At 37.9% G+C, this 24345-nt stretch overlaps 1 protein-coding gene across 1 annotated transcript in view; it reads right to left on the reverse strand.

Annotated features, from left to right (window-relative positions):
* The window catches only part of HECTD4 (HECT domain E3 ubiquitin protein ligase 4), a gene marked incomplete at its 5' end in the record, with an annotated part of 72653 nt that overhangs the window by 43353 nt on the left and 4955 nt on the right, over positions 1-24345 (reverse strand). Inside the window, 16 exons of the mRNA XM_084271919.1 lie at positions 751-879; positions 1743-1863; positions 2495-2600; positions 3257-3327; positions 5572-5717; positions 6187-6419; positions 6721-6861; positions 7539-7652; positions 7748-7909; positions 9217-9409; positions 10454-10624; positions 11587-11725; positions 12369-12477; positions 14730-14860; positions 15228-15317; positions 17806-18323. Coding sequence (XP_084128045.1) covers positions 751-879; positions 1743-1863; positions 2495-2600; positions 3257-3327; positions 5572-5717; positions 6187-6419; positions 6721-6861; positions 7539-7652; positions 7748-7909; positions 9217-9409; positions 10454-10624; positions 11587-11725; positions 12369-12477; positions 14730-14860; positions 15228-15317; positions 17806-18323 — 2574 coding nt within the window. The remainder of the gene's footprint in view (positions 1-750; positions 880-1742; positions 1864-2494; positions 2601-3256; positions 3328-5571; positions 5718-6186; positions 6420-6720; positions 6862-7538; positions 7653-7747; positions 7910-9216; positions 9410-10453; positions 10625-11586; positions 11726-12368; positions 12478-14729; positions 14861-15227; positions 15318-17805; positions 18324-24345) is intronic.

A 24345-nucleotide genomic window follows, 5' to 3' on the forward strand; every position in this document is an offset into this window, starting at 1 on the left:
TCAATGAGCCTGAACAAATAACTTTCAATTGCAGCAGATTACAAGCACACAAACCTCAAAGAGCAGCAGACAAAACCAGCTTAACAAACAATACCAGAAACTCAGAAATCAATACTGCTATAGAAGAATTGTTGCTGTTACAGGAGCTACCTGCACGCTAGGACAAACCTGGCTTTTATGGGTTCATTCAAGACTATTCCAGCAGCAGTATGAAATCACACCAGTTTAATAAACCTTAGAGCAACAAAAACACCTGTCCACAAATTTTGTCCTCTAACAGTTTCCTTACCACAGACATTATTCACACTATTTCAGCTAATACGTATAGGTGGTTCTACATAAGCTTTCTAAGTTAAAACTGCAGAAGAGCAGAAGCCAGGTAAGGCAAATGAGAAAACTCTTTCCCATTTAAATCTGGAAATTATTGTTTCAAAGACCACCTAAGTGATTTGGAGAAGAGGAAGTGTGTGTGTGTGTATGTGTGTGTGCACACGTGCGTGTGTGTTATGTCCAGAATCATTGTACACATATTTAGGAAGGGAAGTGCCTGTTCTCACAGATAATATAGAACCCAAGCTGGAATACTGAACACAGAATAACTGCAGACTTTAGCTGGAGAACAACTATAGCAACTATATCAAGAGGAAAAGAACCAACAAAGCAGCATAAGTAGAATGCATTGCAGAAATAAGAGGTGTCACAGGAACACTGACTGTAGAGAGGCATACTAGGATAAAACTTGGTGTTTACCTGTACCTTCAATGTCTCTCCCTGCAAGGAGCTGTCACTGTCATCATTTTCATCAGGTTTAATCAAAATAGTGTTACTGAGGAGGTGGTTCTGTACAGCCATCAGATACCGCAAACACGAAGATGCAGCCTTTAACATAAATAAATATACTTTACATTATCTAGACACTCTAAGCAAACTTGATTCAGGCAATCCTTGTACTTTGAAATAGAGGGAAAAGTAGAGAGAGAGGACGAGCAAAAGCAACAAATTATTTCCCTTGAACAGAAGGGGGTTTTGCTGATTTAGCACAAACTTAACTCATGTCTAAAAGAAACACATACAGAAGCAGTACCATTTTATTCAAGTATGTACATTATAGTAATATTCAAGTACCATAACATTAATAGATTCTTAAAAGAAAATGCCATCATAGAGCCAAATTTATTTCATGTTCCTGAAGGTGACAGATCCATGATGCTACTTGTCCTTTCCTGCAGCACAGGCCATGACTTTCCATTCCCTTCCCAGGGATGTATGCAAGCTCACCTGCCTTTGCCATCAGCCAGACCAGGGAGCTGACCCTGCTGAAAACATCTACACATACATACTTTTACCATTAAATACTGTCAACTTTCACTCATTTTTGGCTGTAAATAATAATTTCTGCTTATATAAATCATTACATACAACTCGAGAAAGATTTTTAAGTTGTTGTAAGGCTTTGAAGATTGAGATACACAAATTTCCATTAAGTTGAAAAAGCTACCAGAGCAATTGAACAATATATGCACATATAAACCTATTTTAGCATTACTGCACAATTTACTCTGCTGTAAGAAATTGCTTCTTCCTTCCCTGCACAGCATAAACAAAAGACATTCTTTTCCTGTACTTGTTAAGACGCACAACTATAAAAGTTTCACCTCTGTATACACAGCAAAGATGACAGATTTAAGGAGGAAAAGCAGCCAAAAGGCAAATATACTTTGATCAAGATACATTTTACTTACAGGCACAGTTGAAAGAAGCCTTTGAAAATCATCTTTAGATACAGTTTGGCACTTGGTGATTAAGACACAAGATTCTCGGACAACAATCTTGAGAATGTAGTGCAACAGCTCATCGTTTAGTCTTCAAAAATGCAAGAAAGATGAAAAGTGTTAATAGTCTAAATGCTGTGTGTTTTGCATTGCTCAGCTCAAAAGTCTCTCCAAACCGTATCACTACCTACATGAAACCAAAACAATTATCTGTTCCACTGGAGAGATTCAGGCACAAAGAAAACCAAGCTGAAATGTTTAATGACAGTGCAACAGGATACCAGGGATTTCCTGCACTGACATAAATTCATAACTTCTAACGACTCCTAAAAACAGGCTCCTCCCAACTTGAACTTGAGAGTGGCAGTGTTACTGCTGAGAAGGCACCTAACACAGCATTGTGGAGAGCAATGTTGTAATATTGCACTTGTGAATTATCTTCCACATTTACCAGATACACTGTAGGTAGGTAGCAGGGAATCCAAAGCTAAGCCCATGTACAGAAGACTCCAGAGTTTTCCCTAAAATGTCAAGCCCCTCTCTCTCTCGGCCTGATGGAATCCTACCCACCACAGACACAACGACAGTATTTCAGGTCACAGTGCTAGTAAGTTAACTAGAAATTTCAGGAGAATTGGTTCAAATTTACCTGGAGCAAATAACCAAAAGCTGCATTATAAATGAGATAGGGGTGTGTGTGTGTGTACATAGTTGCATTTTACCTATAATGATCATCATCTTCACTCCCAAATCTGTTGCTCTGAAGCTGCTCAGCTAAATTAGTGAGGATAACGTCACGAAGTTGCGAGAGACCACTATTTCTCTCTCCTAAAATGGAATGCAGAAACTTTTGCAAAACAGCATTTTACAACATTAACATTTTTATTTCCTCAGATATCTTGCTTAATATACGCTACCTCTCAGAAATTACTGTATTTACAGCATAACCTGATTCCTGTTGATATTATGGACCACTAAAACTTACTCTGCACACAGCACTGTTTTAAATTCCAAAGACTTTGACACTCAAACATGTTCCCATGAAGCAAAAAATTACTGTGCATCAGCTGCTTCTCAGTCCCAACTCCCATTTCACAGGGAACAGAAGTGGTTATTGCTCTTTCGCTATGGACTAGAATTACTTCTGGTTACTGTGTAATTGCCATGGGTAACAGTACCTGCTAACTAGGTGTTCTGAAACACAACCTGGTCAAGAAACATTATTAATAGAGACAAGAGAGAACTTTAATGCTTTTGGATTTCAAACAGCTGCCTGATTGAGACAATTTTTCCTTTTCTACAGCTAACATTCAGATGCCATTCGGAAGCCAGCTCCAGAATTCAAAGCACTGTACAATATCCTATAATAGGATGGGTTTAAAGCAGAATTCTGAACTGTTCCCCCTGCAGAGGTCAAGTAGTATTTCACTCTTTGTTTTCAATTAGAAAAAATACCCTCTCACATGTCAATAAAACATTCTCACCTTCAGTTAAGACCAATTTCAATAAATTATTGATTTCTGCTTCTCCAGGATACAAGATATTTAAACCAGAGCTGAAGAAAAAAATAAAACCATGTATTACTTAGTGTATTTAAAAGCAAACAAAACAATTCCAATGGACATATAAAAACGGTGTCACAGAATCTCAGCTTCGTATGCAACATAACATTTAGAATGCCTCTGTAATAGCCTCTTCCAACTTAGAAAGCCATCCTCCAGGTTTTAACATTTATTAGCCATAAAATAAGTGGCTTCTTTCTCCAGAAATGCCTTATAATCAACTACATTATATTGTTTAGGTCCCAAAGCTCCTTCAAGAGCTACTGGCTTCCCTCTGAGAAACTCCACATTAATCACTTGTATCTATGACAGCACAGTAATTTATTTCAAGAAATGGAGAGATGGCAGGAAAAAACCCAAGCAAATGATGGCTTAGAGAACGACTCACACAACTCTGGTGACGGGCTTATCTGTGATAAGAGTAACAGAAAATGCAAGCCAGAGTAATCAAGTAGTCATGGCTTTTACAGTTTTATAGTTAAAGACTGGCTCCTGAGAGGAGAATTAATTTAGGATATGCAGAAGCTTCTAGAACTAGAATTTCAGAAAGAACATACATATCCATAAATTGTCCTTGTGGAGATTTTTTTTCCTCCTCTCACAGGTGATGAGCTTTGTCCTTTCTACGTGAATTACCACCTCAAGATAGAGATCACTGTAACTTAAAAGGAGTACCTCCTGACTGCCTGAAGCATTGGGACTATTATGCAATTTTTTTCCTTTTCCCTTTTCTTTTTAAATAATGCTCTCATAGAAAGGAAAACTGGTACATTTTTCAGCTTCACACTGAAAGCAGAGATTACTGCAGCTTCCCTCCCTCTGGCTCATGCTGACCAACTCACAATCAGGAAAAGTTGTAAGTTGCAAGCTAAGTTTGGGTTTTCCATGAGTATCAGAATCCCCCAGTGAGAAAACAGGAGGAAAAGGAGAGTTGCAAGCTAAGTTTGGGTTTTCCATGAGGATCGGAATCCCCCAGTGAGAAAACAGGAGGAAAAGGAGAGTTGCAAGCTAAGTTTGGGTTTTCCATGAGGATCGGAATCCCCCAGTGAGAAAACAGGAGGAAAAGGAGAGTATTACCTAATCCCCATCTCTGGGGTCGGTTTTTGGTTTTTTTTTTTTTCCTAAGCCATTGGAGAACACAGGGTTAAAAAAGAGAAAAAGGTAGCTGCATTTTTGTCCATTCAGTTGACAGGATACACTTTTCCCTGTCAAAAAGCAAGGCCCTAAAATGCTAGATAATCATACTAAAGCTAGGCTATTCTTCACTCAGAGATGCACAAAGCCACTGAAATTCAGAATGTCGTGATTCACACCAAAAAAAAAAAAATGCAGGTTGAACTTCAGAAGATTTTGTTCTCAACCTTTGGAGCACTTCCCACTTGAAAGCAGATTATATTTGTACTTAGGACATTTGAGACAGCATTCCTTGTCCTTGAGATTTACATTATCTCGTGTTCGTGATACACAATCGCACTTCTTGCTCGCTGCTTTGTACTTAGTCATTCTGCTATTTTGACAAGCCAGAGAAAGGAAATTACACTGCATCAGGTTCAAGAGATGCAGCAGTTAATATGATGTGGAGCTAAAGCAACAATCCTGCTGGAGTGTTTGATGACCTGGTGTACCAGCCCACAGACATGATGCCCACCCTTCTACCAGAATAGATCCCTGTTTTCTAAACATAAACCTGACTTTTTCCAGTTTTACTACCCTGCCAGTGTTTTTTCCTGGGCCTTCAGTCTTCCAGAATTCCTCAAGTATTATTCATTCTGTTTCCCCTTACGTCCCTTTCGTTTAGGAGTATTTTAGTGTTGCTGTTTGAAACACATTGGTGTAACAGTGGAAAATATTAGCTTGGCCTATTCCAGAACAACAATAACTATAAACTGAATAAGGAAGCCATTCTGGCCATCAATGAAATGCAGAAAACAGCTTGATTTTATCTTCTGTATTGAAATAAACATTTTTTATAAAAATTACCCTCTAAGAGTCAACAAGAAGCAGCAAATGAAAACCATGGAAAGTAGTTGCTATCTGTTATTTCAGTCTCATCAAGCCAAACATGCTGTATTTCCCTTCATCCACAGATAAAACCCATAATAATTTTATCATCCTAAGTTGACCTCAACTTTATCTTATTCATTTAAAATTAAACCACTGAATTCAGTTTGAATGTTCATCTGTTGCAGCACTTCTGAATAATATAAGTTAAGTTTACTTAGACAAAACATATTCACCTAATAGCTAAGCAAACTTCCTTCTGAATTTCAGAGCAAATCTGGTCCCTCGGTGCCATCAGTAACTGCCACAGTAATAGGCCAGACCTTCTAACGATTTCTCTGTTTCTTTCTGTTTGTGGGCTGAAGAAAAATTTAAAAACCACCTAAGAAAAAACAAAATCAAACATAACAATATTTAAAAATTTAAACATTGTTCACATGAACTCATTTTCTGCAGTCAGTTTCTTGAAGTATTTGAATAGGCCACTAGAAATCTCAGTCAGAAAGTGATTTTGGATTGCCAAAATACAGGCTAATGCTTTCGCACCAAGAGAAACCCTGTCTCTTTTTTTTCATCCCCCCATGGAAAAAGGAAGGAAAAAGTAAAGAAAGAAAGAAGTTAGCTAGCCTCTCCAGATTTTGTTTCAATCTATGAAAGTGGTGATTATATTCAAATTAGGACTCTGACCTGGCAGTGGCTTTGAGGTATTTTATTACACCCATTTCAATCTCCATTAAATTGAATGCAATGGAGAAAAAATTAAAAATAAATAAAATCAAGTGGTTGCCTGTATTCTAAGACAGCTTTTTTTTTAGTGTTTATTGTGAAGTACATTAAAGATGTTCTTGTACCTGAAAGACAACAAGGATGCAGCGTATTATACACGTATCTCCGTTCACCATCGCTTTCTCCATAATGTCACAAATACTGCTGAGGTGATGTGCTTCAATTGGATGCTGCTTGCCTAAAAAATTTGTTATAGGAAGACTGTTGCTGGCTGCAAGCAGGTTGAGTTGGTGGATGCACATGGCACCAACGTGGTGCAGTAACTGGTTAATAACCTCATTTGTGGTTGTTGCATCCCCTAGAAAAAGAAAAGCAGTTCAAATTCTGTGTGCAAGCACAAGTTACTGCGTTAGCGTTTCCTTCTCAGATGCAGTGTATCACCATCGACTCCAACCTTGATACATCTGCACACATGATAAACAGAACTCCCCACACCTGAAAGCTTCTAAACATGTGTCAGTTGTTGCTTTTTCCTTTCTTAAAAATGAACTCAGCATTTAATGGAAGGATTCAGAAGGCAGATTCTGTGTATTTATTTTATGACAATTGCACATTTCACTTTCACTTTGTACAAACTGCTGCCTTGTGGTTTACCTCACCTTTGGGCTCTGTAATGACATGACTCACTCCCAGTCTCTGACAGACACAGTGGAATGCCTGGTTCCCGGGATTACACCACTGATCAATATAATCATTAGAGCATGTCCATATCATGTTATTCATGGTATCATAACAGGCACCTACAAAAGGGAAAATTTGGTAGATAAGTAGCCTAAAGTATTTTTATAGCAGATATAAATCCAAATTATTTGCTTTAAGAGTTCTCTGTCACATGACAGCAATTTACTAACAATGCTTTGGGGTAAAAGACATGAAAAGGAGATTTCCTAACAAGAAAATGTACATCCCTTTTGATGTTTCAAGTAAGTATACAACAGCACCTGTTTCAGGCAAATATTCCAGTTCAAAATAGACTGTTCAGAAGATTATTCTATTATACCTAACAGTTAAAAAAAAAGTCTCAAAGAAAACACTCATGAAGTTTCAGTCATAAAGTAATAGGGAAATGAGAACTACCTACAACATCTTTCCACCTACAATGCATTTATGTATTTTCAAATACAGAGAGCAGATACTCAGAACTTTGTTACACCTTACAGCATAAGCAGGGTAAAAGAATCAGACTTCTTTCAAGATTACTTTCTTGACTTTTTTTGAGCTCGTGTGCAGCGAAACTGCAAAAAGCAAGATATTTTTCCTGCTTTCTTAACTTCCTAAAAGCATTTAATTTACAAATTTTCACCATAGACACAAAGCCCCACCAACTGCAAACCAAAATCCAGATAGATTATTTAGAACTGAAGGGTTGGATACATCTAGTTCTAAGATACTCCCAGAAATCAAGTCTACTTCTTACCGAGTCCTGGAACTAAAGCACCACGTCCAAGGGAACTTCCTGCAGCATCAATGAGATCCGCTCGGCTTGTGAACTGCCCATCCGAAATATTGAACACCAAGCTTGAAGCAAGAACTAAATAGAAGAAAGTCTCCGATAAATTTCTGAGGACTTTATTGTATTTCAGAAAACCAAGGCCTTAAACTGTGCCACAAATGTATCTGACTTACTTTTTAAAGATGACAAAGCACTTGTTCCTCCAAAAAGTGAGCGTGTTGCAGAACTGCCTGATCCACCTGGGGGTGGGACCAACATCACCAAATATGTTCCACACGTGTATATTGGAGTCTTCCTTAACATCTTCAGTGGTAGCCCACAACTAGTGTTTGCAGCTGAAATGTTAAACCAAAAAAATAGAACATAAACTTGTGCTTCTTCACAAATTAAGACTTTAATAATAACTGGCAGCAAATAAAGCAGATTTCTATGTAGGGCTTCAAATAAGTTACTACAGGAATTCATTTAAGCTATATTTTGCAACATTTAGAAGTTGCTTTAAAGAAGCTGTATGTAGTGGTGGCCTCACAATCCCACACAACCAGTTCAATCCCCAGGAGGATACAGTTTCATAGGTTATTGTACTAAAGAGAAGAATTTAAAAAAAACCCAAAACGCAGTAATCTCTAATTTCCAAACCAGGAAAATCTGAACCCTAAATTTTACATGTAAACAAAACTGGTTTAAGAATCACATGGTAATAAACATATTGACAGCAGTATCTTAGAGCCAAATAATCTTTGAACAGAGACATAATTTAAGATTCACTACGCATTTACTATTTTAAGTTCTCCTGCTCCACATGAAACGTATACAGTCATCATGATCTAGCTCCTGCCACTGCTGATCAACACTTTTCTGAGCACTAACTAAAGAATTATCCAAGAATAAACCGCCACTTCTTGTGCTTCTCTAGCACTCTAGTTGTTAACTGGCAAAACAGTCTTTAAAATAGCTCTTCAAGTTAATTCTTTGCCAATTTCCCTGTAAGCATATCTATTTCCCGTATAGTTTATCTTCATGGAAAAACCTTTAATTGTTTAAAATTGAAGAAAAGTCACGTACATGTGAAGAAAGAAGTAATTCAGGATAAACTGAATAAAATCTTAAACCCAATCTTAAAGCTCTAGATCACCCTGAAAGCCATCAATGCTGTTGATTCAGGACGTGCTTCAGGAGCCCCTAATTAACTGGTGCAGTTTCAGCAAGCTCATAAAAGAATATCCAAACATCTTGCAAATAACCTCAAAAAACCCAGAACTACCTCTAATTTATAATATTCAACTTGCTCGTAAAAAGGTTTTCCTTATCTAAACTGCAGACTAATTGTACGTAACGATTAGAAGCCCAGTTGAAGTACCAGCAGAGAAATGCATTTATCAGTTTGATCAAATGTGGCATAAAGTGGTCCTAGAATTAAATACATGGGGGGAAAAGGGCGCTACAAGCATCCTTCCTGTTTTCTGTTCTTAAATTGTCTCACAATCAATGCCTTATTTAGCAATTCAAGCATTAAACAAATATAATGCAGTATTTCAAACAGTTATTTTGGAAAAAAAACCACTCTTTTTTCCCATGTCTTGAGATTAGTAGTTACTAGAACCATGAAAAATTACTGAGCATCAGTAAAATGTCCTCTGACCTGCTTGGTCCTCTTTCAGTGTATTGGAGATGGTCGAGCCAGTGAGAGCAGCCAATGTTGCTGACGGGGAGGCTCTATACCTAGACAGCCTGCTCAGAAGCATCTCATTTATACTCTTGGCAGATTCACCCTCTTTTCTCATTAATATAATTCGTTCCTGTAGAGGATTTGCTATACATACACCATTTTCTATCTATTAAAATGGAAGGGGAAAAAAATAATAAACCAACAACTTTTAGACATTGAAATCCACAGGAGTCAGATTATTTCCTTAATTGAACAAGACAATATATCAGGTAGGTATACAAATATATATACAGATACAAATTCAGGGGGTGTTTTATTAAAGAATGCATCTCCTAACAAAGATAAGACCTCATTTACAGCATTAGGTGTTTTCCCCAAGTTGTACTACCATAGCCTACCAATTCTAGTCCCATTACCTCACTAAGTACAGCAGCTGTACAGCAACTTCTGAGCAGATACACAGCTATCATGCCCAAATTACTCCACTGAGGCTAAATCCTTGTACAATTTCAGTGACCAATCCTAGAGGTCTGTGAACTGCTGCAAGCTCTGCTATACAAATGAATCCATTTTCAGATTGAGATGTATTGTCAAACTGAAATATACACACACTTCTATACAGAAATGCATGCACACATATGTATATATACACATATAAGCATACACATGCAGAAGCCATTGAGAGAAAAGGGAGTTCAAGCTGCTGATACATTTCTCTAGAGTTAATAGTTTGAATAGTATGTATGTATATATTGGGTTTTTACACAAAACCCAATGGCTGTCATATAACACAAACATACTTGGTTATAAAAAATGCAGTGTAAACAAAACAATTGTATTTGTAACTTGTGGGACCTGATTGGCTTTTAACACAATGAAGCAGACCCACAGTAAACAATGCTTTAAATCCTAATATGCTGAATTACTGTCACACCATAAAATTTGATTGCTAGTTACAATGAAATACATTTCCTATTACAAGACAATTCATACTGCTAGAGTAAGATAGTTCTAGGTCCTCTGAAGACAGAAACAAACAATACACCTTCTGTTCTGTTAGAAGTTATTTTGCAACCACATTACAAACAGCTATTCAAACTACACGGATCTATATTCAAACCTAGGATGTTGACTTGAAAATGTCACTATTTAATTAAGCAATTGTCATGCTATCAACTCCAGAGTCATAGAAAACATGTAATTTGCTTACTATAAGTTCAAAAATATCCATAAAGACAGAGTGGCCTTTGGGGGTTTTTTCATTGAGGCTTGCAGGAGACCAAATCCAGTAGAAATATGTACCATCTGAAGAAAGATGCACGGTAGTCATCGTACTGCCAACCGGGAAGTGATTTACTGGCATTGGGATTATTTGACATACCTATGAGAAGGAGAACATCTTAATAGTTCTTATTCTGAAGTCTGTTCTTATGAGTATTAACAGTGTACTTAATAAATAAATAAATGATTAAAGTGCAGTTAGTCTGTAAGAGGCTTACTGACGGACATAATAGTACCATTAAATTTATTTGTTATGAAGAGCTACTCTATAACATTTGCCTAATGGATCTACTGCATGCAAACCACTTGTGTATCTAAACAGTTAGCATATCGAAAAATAAAAGGATCGTGTCCTCTCTAAGGATTGAGAGCATACCCACACTACCATAAGGAAAATACATGTGGCTAAAGAGTTATCTACTTTCTGCATCCTCTCTGAACTGTTACTTGAAACTTGGGAAGATAAGGGTGATCCAAATAGTTTCAGTTGTACATCCATCCTTAAAATGATGGCAGGAAAAAACCCAAAGTAAACAACCTATTTGTTTTTACAAAGAATGCCAGTTGTTTATCTACAAAATACAAATAGATCCGAAAAAAATACCTTAATTTTGTTCCAGAAGAATAATGAGCTGCGCAGGAAGATTCTGTTGTCAGTTTAAGTCAAAGTCCATTTTGCTACTGTTTGCTTGTTTTACAACATGACCATATCATAGCCTAGCTCTTAGAATACTACAGTAACATCGTACGCCCTAAGACCTTATACACATTTACAGGTATGTGTATACATTCACACAGGTGTGTATATATATATATATATATACACTGTATATATATATACACACATACATACACACTAATACATCAGAAACAGAGATGTATCTGTACCATACCAAGTTTTGTCACGCAATGCTTTCAACTGGGGTTTATAAAAAGGTGGTTTCCAAACTAAGAAGAAACCTGAAGTACAAAACTAATTAAAGCTAGCAATGATTATGATTAAATAAGAACATTTCCTTACTCTACTGTAACTGCAGTGAGCATCCTAGCTGTGCTTGTTACCTGAAGGGTATGCTGATCCACAACCTGGAAAAGGGAGTGAGGCTTGTTATCGAAAGAGACGGGACGATGAAGTAGTTTGCCGTTGCCAAAAGCAACCCACCCAGCCTCCAGCTCCTCATTACGGCAGTACACAAAACCTCTGGCAAAAGAAGCAGTATATTAAAACTCTTTAAAACCCTATGCCATGTTTTTGGTTTGTTTTTCTAAGAACAGCTCACAACCACATCCTTGAACTTGACTGAACTTCAAGTCAGCATAAGGCAGCAATTTCTGTAGTACAACTTAAAGCGTAAGAAGCCTCATGGCTTCCAAGCAATAAAACAAGGAGACACAGTGAGTCACATCTGCACTAATTATTTATAGAATGAATGACATAATTAGAAAATAAAACATATTCAGCAACCATACAACCACAAATAAAGAGGTCATGAAACTAGTCTATAGTATGTGTCTCAGCAAAGAATAAGCCAACTTACTATACATTAAAACAAAATAAAATAACCTTGGAAATACTAGCTATTCTGCTGGTACAGCTCTTTGCAGGAGTTAGACTAGATGGCCTTCAGAGGTTTCTTTCAGCTTAAATCATTCTACAGTTCTAGAGAAGACATAGTCAAGAAGAAAGTTCAGATAAGAAAATCAAAACATTAAAGTAGCATTCAATGAAAAAGTGTAATACACTCTAGTCTTGGTACACCTAATATCTGAGAGAGGGTCACCAAAACAGTAACTGTTTTTTTTAAACAGATCTGCAGAATAGCAAATATTCAACTGTCACTTACCGCAAAGTACCATGTAATCCAGATCCTAATTTGCTTATTCCTCTGCCCACCGAATTAGTTGTATAAAGATAGAGCCCATCTGCTGCAAGACAGCGCCCCAAGTCTGCATCTGAATCGGGAAGAAAGAAAAGAACAGGAACCTCCTCTGTAACATACAACACTGGAAATTCTCCATGGTTGTTACACTCCTGTGTAGCTACCACAGTAACTGAAAAACAACAGATGCTGGTGACAGGTCATCACTGGCAGGTCAACCCCCTTTTTTTTTTTAAACACTGAATTTACAATAGCTCTTCAAACACCAAATAGTATCACCACCAAAGTCCATTTGCAGTAGTTTCTTTACACTTGTTTCAAGCCTTACGGAGGTGCCCAGATTACACCTCACTCACCCACACAAATACTAGGACTATTTAAATCTCTCACTGTTGCCAAATAAATTTAACAAGAATTAGGTGCTAGTCACTTAGCTTCTTTTTTAAGACCATAAATGACTTCAGTGCTCCCCTCAACCCCCCCTGTGATTCAAACATACATCATCCATTTCTGAATGGTTTCTTTTTCCTGTGTTGTGTTCACATTGCAGTGTTACAGACCTGCCTTGGGGTATCACAGCCCAAGCTGCTACATAAAACCCAGCACACTAAGTTTAAACTGGCTTTTTCTGCACACTATTCAGAACTCTAAATACAGTAGGAACTCAACTAGCATAACCAACTGTGCTTAGGGACACAGGCCTATTCAACCAAATTCCTTTACTGCAATATAAAACATCTTTAGTATTTGCTACTAAATGCCTTTATAATGATACAAAGGAGGAGAAGACCGCTCTCCTCTGCTTTTTGCGACAGGTAACACTGTTCAGAACTGAGAGCTGGCAGCAAGATAAAAAACAAGCCAGGCTGATGACTACACAAGCCTTCCTGCTCAGGACTGCTGGTATAACATGCTGCTTGTGAGGAAGGAGTAATGTAATATTGAGCCTTGATCAAATTTGTGGTACAACTCTGTGCTTCTCCTAAAGCTAGTAACCAGATCCTTCCACCTCTGAACACTGTTAAATGAAGACAAAATGTATTTCAAACACAGTTTTGTCACTCACAAAGGAGTAATTATTAACAATCGAGATGGGTCATGCAAGGCAAAGCCTTGTAACAGGAATGTCAATAAACCAGTCCAGCCAACCTATTTAAGTTCACAGAATCTGAAGAGTCAGCTAAGGAAAGGAAAAAGATCCAGCCACTCTAATAGCAAGAAAGCCTCTTCAAAATATAGATGTCTTCATTAAATTTGCAGATAGCCTAAAATGGCAACTCAGATCTGTAAATTCCTATGGCTTGCATTAAACTTAATGGGATGTCAGCAAAGCTTGAACTAGTATTTCTAAAGCAATGTGAACTCTCTCATTTAGTGCAAAAATAGTAAGCAAAGCAGGAAAAACTTACAATTAATCCAGAGAAAGAAATACAAGAGAAAGCATGAAAACCCCCATGCAAGAGAGACTAGACAGAAACAAAAGTAGAATAGGAAAAGGGGGGGGTTGAGGGGGAAACCCACAACAATGAACTTTTACTTCTAAAAATAAACATGCTCTGCCAATGACAGCTACTGAACGCAGCAATACTACATGGGACAAAAAAAAAAAAATGCTTACTGAAAGGCTAACAAGTGGATACTATCCAAACTTAGTTTGACCTGTCTGCAAAATTCCCACTGAAGTCAGACAGAGTCCCTGTATCTACTGCTGCCTTTGGTGGTTTCCTCCAGTCCTATTACTAGACAATTTGAAGTATCAGCTGGCCTTCAGCAAGTGAAGCGCAACACTTTTCTGAAGGCCATTATCTTGCATTTTAAAAAATATATATGCCATACTATTATTAACACACCAGACTTAAGACCTGCCTTCTTAATTTTAATATAAAACAGGATACTTCTTTTTATCTGATACCTAAATGACTTTAAAAAAAACCCCAGCAAACCGATCACACACATATCTAGTCAGATTAGCTTAATGTGAATAGGTATGACAAGCCAAACAATGGAAACAATTTAGCACTCCTGTAAGTTTGGATCATGTTTTCAAGTACAAACTAAGACAACAAAATGCCCAGTGAGTTGCTGCCCTCCCCCTCTCATTAAATACCAGGCATCAGGACACTCCTGTGATGCCCAGCTCTCTCACCAGATGGTTCCTGTAAACCCTTTCAGCTATTTGATAGGTACTGTACTTGCTTTTAATTCCTTCCAACAGAAAAGAAGAAATCCTTTCCAACTCTAAAGCTTTACATGTTGTTTGAAACAATTACCACCACAATAACTGTCTCCTCCCCTGCTAGCACCAACAGCTATGAAATAATTCACCTTTATTTTCACTGCTGGAACTAGTGTTGGCATCAGGTGCGGGTAACATGTCTTCAAAGCCCCAAGACACTATGTGCTTTCCTCCGAGCAAACAAGAGGGTGATCCAGGTCCTCCCTCCAAAAGCAACAACCTTTAAGCAGAAAATAAAGTAAGATGCAAAAAGACCAGCAGTAGTAAAAAAACACAGCTAAGTCAATGTTAAGAGGAAGATGTTTCAAGTAATTCTTCTGCCAAGAGTTCAGAAGCCATTTAAAGGAATGAGCAATATTTAATTTAAAAAAAACCCACCACAAACTTAACACCCCAAAACCAATAAGTAGATTCTTTTAGATTTTACTTTCTAATGTCTTCCTTCAGCAATTGACAGAATTTCAATCTTTACAGAGCTTTCAATAGCTCTAAAGCCTTTTAATCACATTTTAAGACATTTATCTGCACATACAGTTACTCATTTTCAGAGCTGATGTACAAGTGCTACAAGAAGAGTCACTACAAACCTGTATAATACATCAGCCACCGGCAAGGATCCTAGATCAGTCTGTTTCTGTAATAGATGCACTGTATGAACAAAGGTTTTCAGCGACCCTCTAAAAGGATAAGAAAAACATGAATTAAAGATGTCTATTGAAACAAGACTGAAGGCACATACACAGCAGCTAATATCCAGTACTATAAAGAGAGACTATCTATGATATGTCATCAAGCTTCTTTTTTAATTTGCATTTCTTTTCTGGATGATTTTCATTCTTTTGTGGAGGAAGTGAAAAGAGGAAGAGAGGGTAACAGAAAGGAAGAACGCTGGAGAACTGCCGGTCTAAATCACGCTCTTTTTGGAAAAGGATGAAGCACTGTGTAGGTAGGGAGATCAGCCGCCATGGGCTGTGTCTTAAATGACACATAAAGGTAATCTAGGCACGTGATAAAATACCTCAAGGTCACATCTATTACAGATAGCTACTTTCAATATTTCTTGCAGCTGATTAATTATATTTAGGTTTATCAAATACAATCTGCGGGTCTTCCTGGGGCTGAGCCAATGTATTAGTAAGAGCTGCTGCAGACAGCCAGAGATGGCTCTCTTGGCTAAAATAGTTATTATCAAGAGTCTTGTTAGTTTTACTTCCAAGCACAAATTTGGAAGCTTCTTCCCTTCTGAAGTGATACATTTAAATGTATATGTGGACTAGATACTTCTGAAAACAAAATTCAACCAAAGTAGAAGTTGTTCCTAATCTCACATAAAAGCGTGTTCCTTTAAAATTGTATTGTGGTATTTACAAACATATGGAGTTTGCAATTCTAATTCTTGTTCATTCATAAGCTAAAGACTTTTTTTTTTTGAGAATCTATGAAATCTTTGTTTATAACATAGTGGTAAACACCTGTTTCCTCTAGAAATAGAGATATAGAGGTCTTCAAAAACATATTTTACAGTTTCTGTTTTAAAAGTCAGGGTATTGGGAAGAAATTGTTTTCTGCAAGATAGGGTGGCTTTATTTCCAGGCATAATAGCCTAGCTAACTACCAAGATCCTGACTGCATCTTAGACGTGATAATATTTAGGAATTGATTTCTTCAGAGGCATGACTGATCAATTGAAGAGATCCTTTCCATGCACTTCACTGAATATAGCCTTTTGTCACACATGGTCAGGCTTAGCTCCTTAACTTTCTAACAGCATCTCCTCCCCCAAGCCCTGTTTTTTCCCCCCATATTTTTCAGCTGTATGCTTCCACTGATAAACCTCAGCTTGGAGAAAAATCGACACTGAATACTTCAAAGTACCTCAATTAATTATTTAAAGCAATATTCACACTGTTGTTTTATTCTTAGTAATATGAAGCACCCAGGATTGCAGCTAGAAACCTCAATAATGGTCTCATTTTGAAGGCTTATTCTTCATAATGGTACCCAATACTCAACTTACATCTCTAAAGGAAAAATGCAAGGCTTTCATAGGTGAACAAAGCACATCAGGATATTGCAACCCTGTAAGCAACATAAGACAGCTTTGCAGAGGAAATATAATATCAACCCTCATTTCAAAAGCTGTATTTGAAATTTAGCTCTTTTACAAACTCAGGTGCAAAAGAACATCCCATAATTCCTGAAAATTGGCATCTGGAAAAAAAAATTAGTTTGTGTTTATCAAATCCAATTTATCTGAACTATGTTCAAGTACATTGCCTTTTAGATAAGGCAGTCGTCAGCGACGAGGAGTGTTACATACAGTAGATTTCACATTGACTTCATTAGAACAAGTACACTAGAAATTAAGTGGTTTTCATTTGAATACAGCTTTTTCTAGGGCAATTCACGGCATCTCCCAAGAACTTCAACATCTTAAATCAGAGTTAAACTTCACAGGCAGGACTGCAATTTGAGAAACATTAAAGCAAAGATTTTCAAAAGGCAACTAGTGACTTTAGACCTAAATTCATACGGCTCTGCAGAAGCAAAGGTCTGCGTAATCCTCCCCCTCTCCCCAAGTCCCATCCCCTAAAAAGTATTTATTAAAAGTTATTACTGCCGTTTTGCCCTCAATCAGCTGACACTGTGCTAAACCCATGCAGAGCACAGGATAGTTCAGCCTACACTGAATTCTTCACTGGCAACAAACTGAAAAAACGTCTCCAGATGTTTCACAGGCAACACTGAAGGCAGACAAATTGCCCTGAAACTTGGCAGCAATGCCTTCTACATCCAAAGGAAGACAGATAAACTATGGGATTAAAGGGGCAGCACAAAGGGAAAAGTGAGACAACTTTCAGCCACACTGAAAACATTTGGAACCATTCCTGGAACTGATCACTGCAGCAGAAGCAGCAGTATGCACAAGAGGCATTTCTAACCTAGATCCTTCTGGTTTTACATATGCTAAACACATGCAAAAAAAAATGCTAAGCTTATCAGTTTCACCCCTTCCAAACCAGTATTTATTGGGGGCTGGAGGGGGAACAAATGTAAACCAAAAATTAATAGCAACAGTGTGCTTGTATAATTTTTTATTCTGTTGAAACATAAATGCTTACTACTGACACCAACCACAATGTGTCATTTCAGTAGTTTCCTTACCTTGCACAAGCCAAGGCAACTAGGGCAGCAGCAGCATTTTCTTTTTGCTTATATGGGATCTGTTGGCCTGAAGCAGAAGTGTCTTCCAGCCAGGAGCAGAGCAAAGACTCTATCCCATTGAGACAGTCAGCTGGTTCCTTAGTCAAACTCAAAGGCTGGCAGTCTCGAAGGCAATTCAATAGCACCTCAGCAGTTATGTTACAGAGAGAAGGGTCTGTTCTACTTTGCGACTGAATGAGGGGAAAGACCAATAGGAGCCCCATTCGTGAAGTAAACGGTGCCTGTTCAGGCTGCTGTAACAAGCCTTGACGTTTGAGCAAGGCCAGCGCCTCTTCATCCCCCGAGCTCTCCCGGTCATGCTGCTCCTCCAAGGCCAGTTGGCGCTGGGCATTCCAGAGTCCCCGCAAGGCGTTCAGTCGGTACTCCAGCAGTCGGGCGTAAGCATTGCTCTGGTTCCCGCACACAGATCGTAAGCGCTCAGCCAGCTCCGTCGGATTCTTGGTCTCAAATGTTAGTATCTGCAAGGAGAGAAAAGGTTGGGATTGAGATAGGTTTTCTTTTTCTCAAGGGGAAAAAAAAACAAAACCCTAATGTATGGCTGCAGTATGATTTCTACATCAGCTGTCCCCTACAACAGATTGTGGGATATATTGTCTTAGTTTGTTTATTTTTTTAATTTCTTGGCACAAATAAAGTTACATCGGAGGCTGAAGAGGATGCAAGTGGTATGGAGTCTGTTACTGTCGAGTCAGCATTGCCACAGAAGCCTGGACTTGAGGGCTGCCAACAGATTTTCAGACTTTCAATCATGGTGTTAAAGCAACAATATTGTAAAGAAAAATACAAAATAGTATCTTTAAAAATAAAACTTTTTTTTTTTTTTTTTTTGTAATTGAGGCAGTTTTGCTAAGAACTTCAAAAGTACTGAGGGAGAAAAAGGTCCGGCGGGGCTGAGTTTAGAGCCCTTCTATGGAAACCAATAGGTCAACAATATTTTATAATAAGAACATACATATTCTAGCTTCAGAGCTTTTCAAACAAACAAACCAACAAGCTCTCTAAAATAAGCCAAGAGTTTTGTTATATGCTTTCCCTCCCCTGCTTTCTCTGCCTCCTCAATTTTATCACATTGCACTTAGCTGCACCTTTCTCAAAATACTGCCAGCTGCTGCCATAGTTTAAAAACCTTAAAGTCTCATCATCATCATTTCAGACACAAGAAAGAGGCTTTTTTGGCACTTCTAAGTAAAATTGGAGACAGAGCTGGAACAACAGAAAACAAGGAAACGATGACAGAAAGAAACATCTTTATGGGTTAGTACCCAGTCTGGTACTTGAAAGAACTTACAATTTTAAGTAATTTACAGACAACTTTTCTCCCTACAGTATACAACAACTTGAGAGCAGCAAAGTCACTTGGGCTATGGCAAGCTAAAGGAGAGCAGTGAGCCAAATGTTTTCCATGCCTCTGGATCTGGTGCCTGCATGTCACACTGCCTCATCTCATCCACCCCAAACACGGTCTCTCTGGCCCATCTTTACACTCTAGAACTGTCCTTCCTGCATTTAATTACCCCCCCAAAAAACCTCAAAAAGGGCAGGAGAATGCAAAAGAGGAGAAGAGATGCAATGGGTAGGTTTTTTGTTACTGCCTGGTGCTAGGTTTGGGGGGGGGGATTTATTGTAGGCAGTAGTCATCTAGAATATGAAAGAGATATTCATGTCTAATTGTAGACTTTTGAACAGCTTGACAGAATGCTCCAGGACAAATCACATCTGCCATTTCGACAAACACCCTTCCTAAAGTCAATGAACAGCTTTGTAGTAGAATGCTTATCATTAAAGTGAACTTCTCATGACTCTAGAAGTAATTCACATAATAATTACACTTGAATAGATGTTAGTATTCAGCTTGTTAAAACTTATGAACCTCTTTTAATTAATTTCCTCAAAGAGATTAAGAATATTAATCCCCAAGCCACATATTAAATATTTAAAATAACTACCTCATGTTAATTTGTGTGTTCTATTGTCTCAAAAATAAGTCTGTTTCACGTTATAGATGCAATCAGTTCCTAAAACAGTTCGCTTTGGACTTTTCTGAACTAAACTAAATCCCTGATGAATCCTCAACTAAGGGACAACGAGCTGCAGAAAGGGAGGAAGAAGAGAATTAGTATTTTCATCTTGACAGTTACATGCTGAAAAAAGCATGTCTGTGGCCATGCTAATAACAAAGAAAAAAAGTCAAGTTGTGGTATAGGTCGTTGATTTTCCCTTTTAGATTATACTTCCACATCATGGACCTGCCTAGAGTCTTCTCCCCTTCCCACAAACAGAGTGGAAGCCTGCAATCCATGCCAAGTAATACTTCAAAAGGTTGTACCCACCTAACATATACATATACCACTATGTATATTCACAAACTTCTTACTACCTCACGTGGACTTCAACCCAAGTCTGTGCTCAGTACGTAACAGCAAGCAGGGTTAAACAGTCAAATATTCAAGCACGTGAGAATCACTTTATTTCAGCTGAAGACATCATTCCAGTTCAGCCCATGAATATTTTCCAGTTTCCTTCAAGTTACCAGTATTACACTGGGTGGGTTCTCAGCAATGCCACTAACCAATCTGTTGCAGAAAGGCAGCATTCTGGATATAATTTAACCTTGTAAATGTTCCCAGTCATTCGGGTCCAACCCAACGGACACCTTGAAAAACTGGTCCCACTCAGTGCCTTAGGACCCTTGTTCCTCAGGTCCCACAGCTCATCAAGAAGGTGGATTGTTTGTCTCCAACATTGTTCCGCATCTCTGAGTCCATCTTGTATAAATGAAGGCAGCATCAAATATCCGCAGAGATACTGATGAAAAACCTTTCTCTACTAAAGCTGTATTTTCTTGCTAATCTCACAGTTTAAAATTTGCTTTATCAGCTTAGTATGGTCTGTCTGGAACTGTTAAGAGTGTTTTGCTTTGGTCTTTCACAAAGGAAATATGCGTCAACAATATACAAAGTATAGTAGCTTCAAAAGATTTAGAAGTTGGTTCCAAACCTGGACTTACAGATTTATGAAAATAAAGTAATTAACATCATCTATTTTTCACACACAGATCATGGAGCCAGTGAAAAACTGAAACATTCAACATCTGAGGGTCTAAGTAGGTATTTATACTTCCAGAAAATAACAGGGTATGAGGAGAAAGGTGTATGGTCATCTATACAGGAGTCTCCAGAAAGAATTGTTAGTCTGTTTTCCTCGAAAGACAATTTACTGTCTAGAGGTAAGTCCTCACAGCTACTTCCACACAGGAGCTTCCAGACCACATTTTTGCTAAAATGACGTGTACTAAGATTGAATCAGAAAGATCTTCCCCATCCTTTACCCAGCTGATTTACTGCAGCCCTGCCTGGCACATGTCTGTGGAGGCTGCCAGGCTGAGCACCTTTTGCCTGAGGCTGCACCCATTAAAAAGGGTTTCTTCAGGCTATCAAAGCCATGTACTCTGCCAAATGTATCTCTGAACAGTCCCACAAAATTTAACCCTTCTCCACCAAATCTTCCTAGCCAGAAGCACTGACCATTCTCTTTGTTAAAACAAGCAGATGCCCTTCTCTGTTACTCAAGCTGTCCTCTCCAGCACTTCATGGAGCCAACATCTACTCCTCATCCAGCAGAAGGTAAAATTTCCTTTCCCCACCTCCTTGCTGCCTCAGTCTTTACCCCTGAGTTTCAGCTCTGAATTCGGATGAGTTTCCACCATCCTTTTGTTAGTGGTATTTGGGCACCTTGACTTGTAGGACACCTGGGGAGATGTCAGAAGCACACAAAAGCAAAGCACAATCACCTGAACTAGTAAATATTCAATAACTGCAAAGCACCCATCATTTTTGACCAAGGTGGCTTAAACAAAATCTAAGAGTATCAAGAGGTTGTAATGATCCCTTTGCTTTGCAATAAACCAAGTTACCCAAGTACCTACTTACATCTCAAAAGACTGTAACAGAAATACCAGTTTAACAGTAACAACAACATGCTAAAACCACAATATACACTTAGAAGAATACTAAACATAATTTGGACATACAGATTACATTCAGAGCTAACAAAAGACGAACAGCCAAGCTGCAAAAATAATGCAGGTGAATATACTATGGAAAGATGCACATGAGAAATTTAAGATGCTCAGGAGCAGTTAAAATAACTTAGTCATTTTATAAAGACAAATCTAAAGAGAATTGAGAGAAAAATCAAAGTCTAAATTATACACTTAACAGCCTGAAGTTACATATAATTAAAAAACCCTGCTAACAAAAAGTTGAATTGTCACTACTTTATTTCTGCTGTATCTTGTCCTTAAATATTATTTCCTTATTTAACAGTTTATAGGCATTTTAATAAATATTTTCATTGGAAAATGGTTGAGTCAAAGTTCAATCACGCTAGCTGGTCACTGACATCTTCCTCAACACTGAGAGGCATAAAAGGTATTTCATTTTAGATCATCAGCTATGGAGAGGATGTTATCTTTCCTGCTACAACAATTTTTTGCCCTGTTATCCTACTACATGACCTTAACCAGACATTTCTTTCCATTACACTATATTTTAGCCAACATGTCTCCAGAAAGTAGTCACTGGCATTCACTGTTATTAGGGTAAACTGTTTCTCTGCTGATAGTAAATACCGGGCATGCTACAATTAAGACATACTAAAGTACATGAAGAATTTTACCCTGAGGTTTTACAACCACATTAAGTAAATCTTACAGTGAGCTGCCACTCAGCTTTCTTCTCTGACCGTAATTCCTGCCCCCTCATCCTCTCCCTGGTGCTGGTAGTAGTGCTGGGTGTGTATGTGTATGTAGTTTGGTTTGGAGTTTTTTTTTGTTTGCTTAGGGTTTTTTAAACTACATTTTTGGTTTAGACCAGTTCCCTGGTGTGGAACAGAAGGTAGAATAGCAAAGAAGAAAATGCACAACCAATGCAGGATGTGAACACAGACTTTTTGCAATAGCTTTCCCAGCATACTAATCACAGTCTCAGCCTGACTACGCTGGGTCCATTGATCAGTAGTAATTCTACTACACAGTTAACTGGTGAGCAAGGAAGGTGTTCTCAGAGGCATGCTTTTCCTGAAGTTACATGTTGCAAGTGAAAGCCTTTAAGTGCTGTTTTGGAGATTTAATCCTTTCTCTACATAATTAAACTGGCTGAACTTCACACCTGAAGAGAACAGCTTCTGGAGGATGCTGGTACAGTTACCATTATCAACTAGATACTTCCATAATATTCCCCTGAGTATAAAGTATTACTCCCATCTCACAGGTGATACAAACCATACAGAAAACCTGTAACAATCTCAAAATATTATGGTATCTTTAACAGTGGCATGAAAAAACTTAACTACATTAGTTTCTACACCACACTATAGCTATATGGTCATTCCTCTTGTACCACAGAGTTAATGTACAGGGAGCAACAACTCTTTACTTGGTTCCTTTCTCCCTAGATATCCAAATAAAATCATGTTTAAAAAAAACCCCAAACCTGAATTAAAAGATTTATAGATTATTCTATAAGAGAAATACCAGAATTGACAGTATTAAAGGTACCTTGAAAATTGGAATACACATGAAAATTTAAACTGCTCCCCTAAACACGGCTGTATACATACACCTAAGTCTTACACTTGATGCTGCTCTGCTGGGCAACAGCATTTCTGCTTACAGCAGTTTCTGAAGACACACAGTAGGAAGCTGTCTTAGAGCAAACACTGCCTTGATTTCTTTGAAAACATTTTTCTAAACCCTCCATAAGGCTTTTTGTTTGATACGCCTGTGTGTCTGCAAAACATAAATATGTGCAAACATTTTTATCCTGATGTTTTAGATACTGAAATTTTATAGGTTCTTAGCAGCTGCCACATACCTGACATTATGCTTTTAGTGTTGCAGTCGAATGCTACAAGTTTAAAGATTGTTCTGAATTTTTCTTCTCTAAGAAATTTCAACCGTATCACCTTGTTCAAACCCTCTACTGATTCATAATCTTGCATACAGCACCACAGCTTTTTAACAACTCTGCTAAAAGAATGAGCTATTTTCCCTTGTGAAACCATTAGAAACCTAATCACTTGCTCAGAAATAAGCACTGAGAAACCTGTATCTTTTACTGCATACAGAATATAATATCAAACAATTTTTAACTGTACAAGTTCACCAAATAATCTTGATGCCTGTGCTCTGTAATTAATGTCAGGTAAGCTGTAAACATACACAAAGATGCTGTAAGAGAGAGAGTTGTTTCTTTATTTGTTCATTTGTTTGTTAAAAAATTTCTTTGGCTCTTCATTTAAGTAGTAGATGAAAACATCTGCGAAATGTGACTTTGTCATTTAAAACCCTGAGAATGCAGGGCACTGAACTAATCAGCTGCAATCAGTAAGAAGAACTGTATTTGGGAAAGATATTTGCAAAATCATCCTTTGGAAGAAGTTTTCTAATAATTCTCTACCAGGACAACTAAAACATGACTT

Source organism: Gallinula chloropus (genome assembly GCF_964237585.1).
Source record: "Gallinula chloropus genome assembly, chromosome: 17".
Lineage (NCBI taxonomy): Eukaryota > Metazoa > Chordata > Aves > Gruiformes > Rallidae > Gallinula > Gallinula chloropus.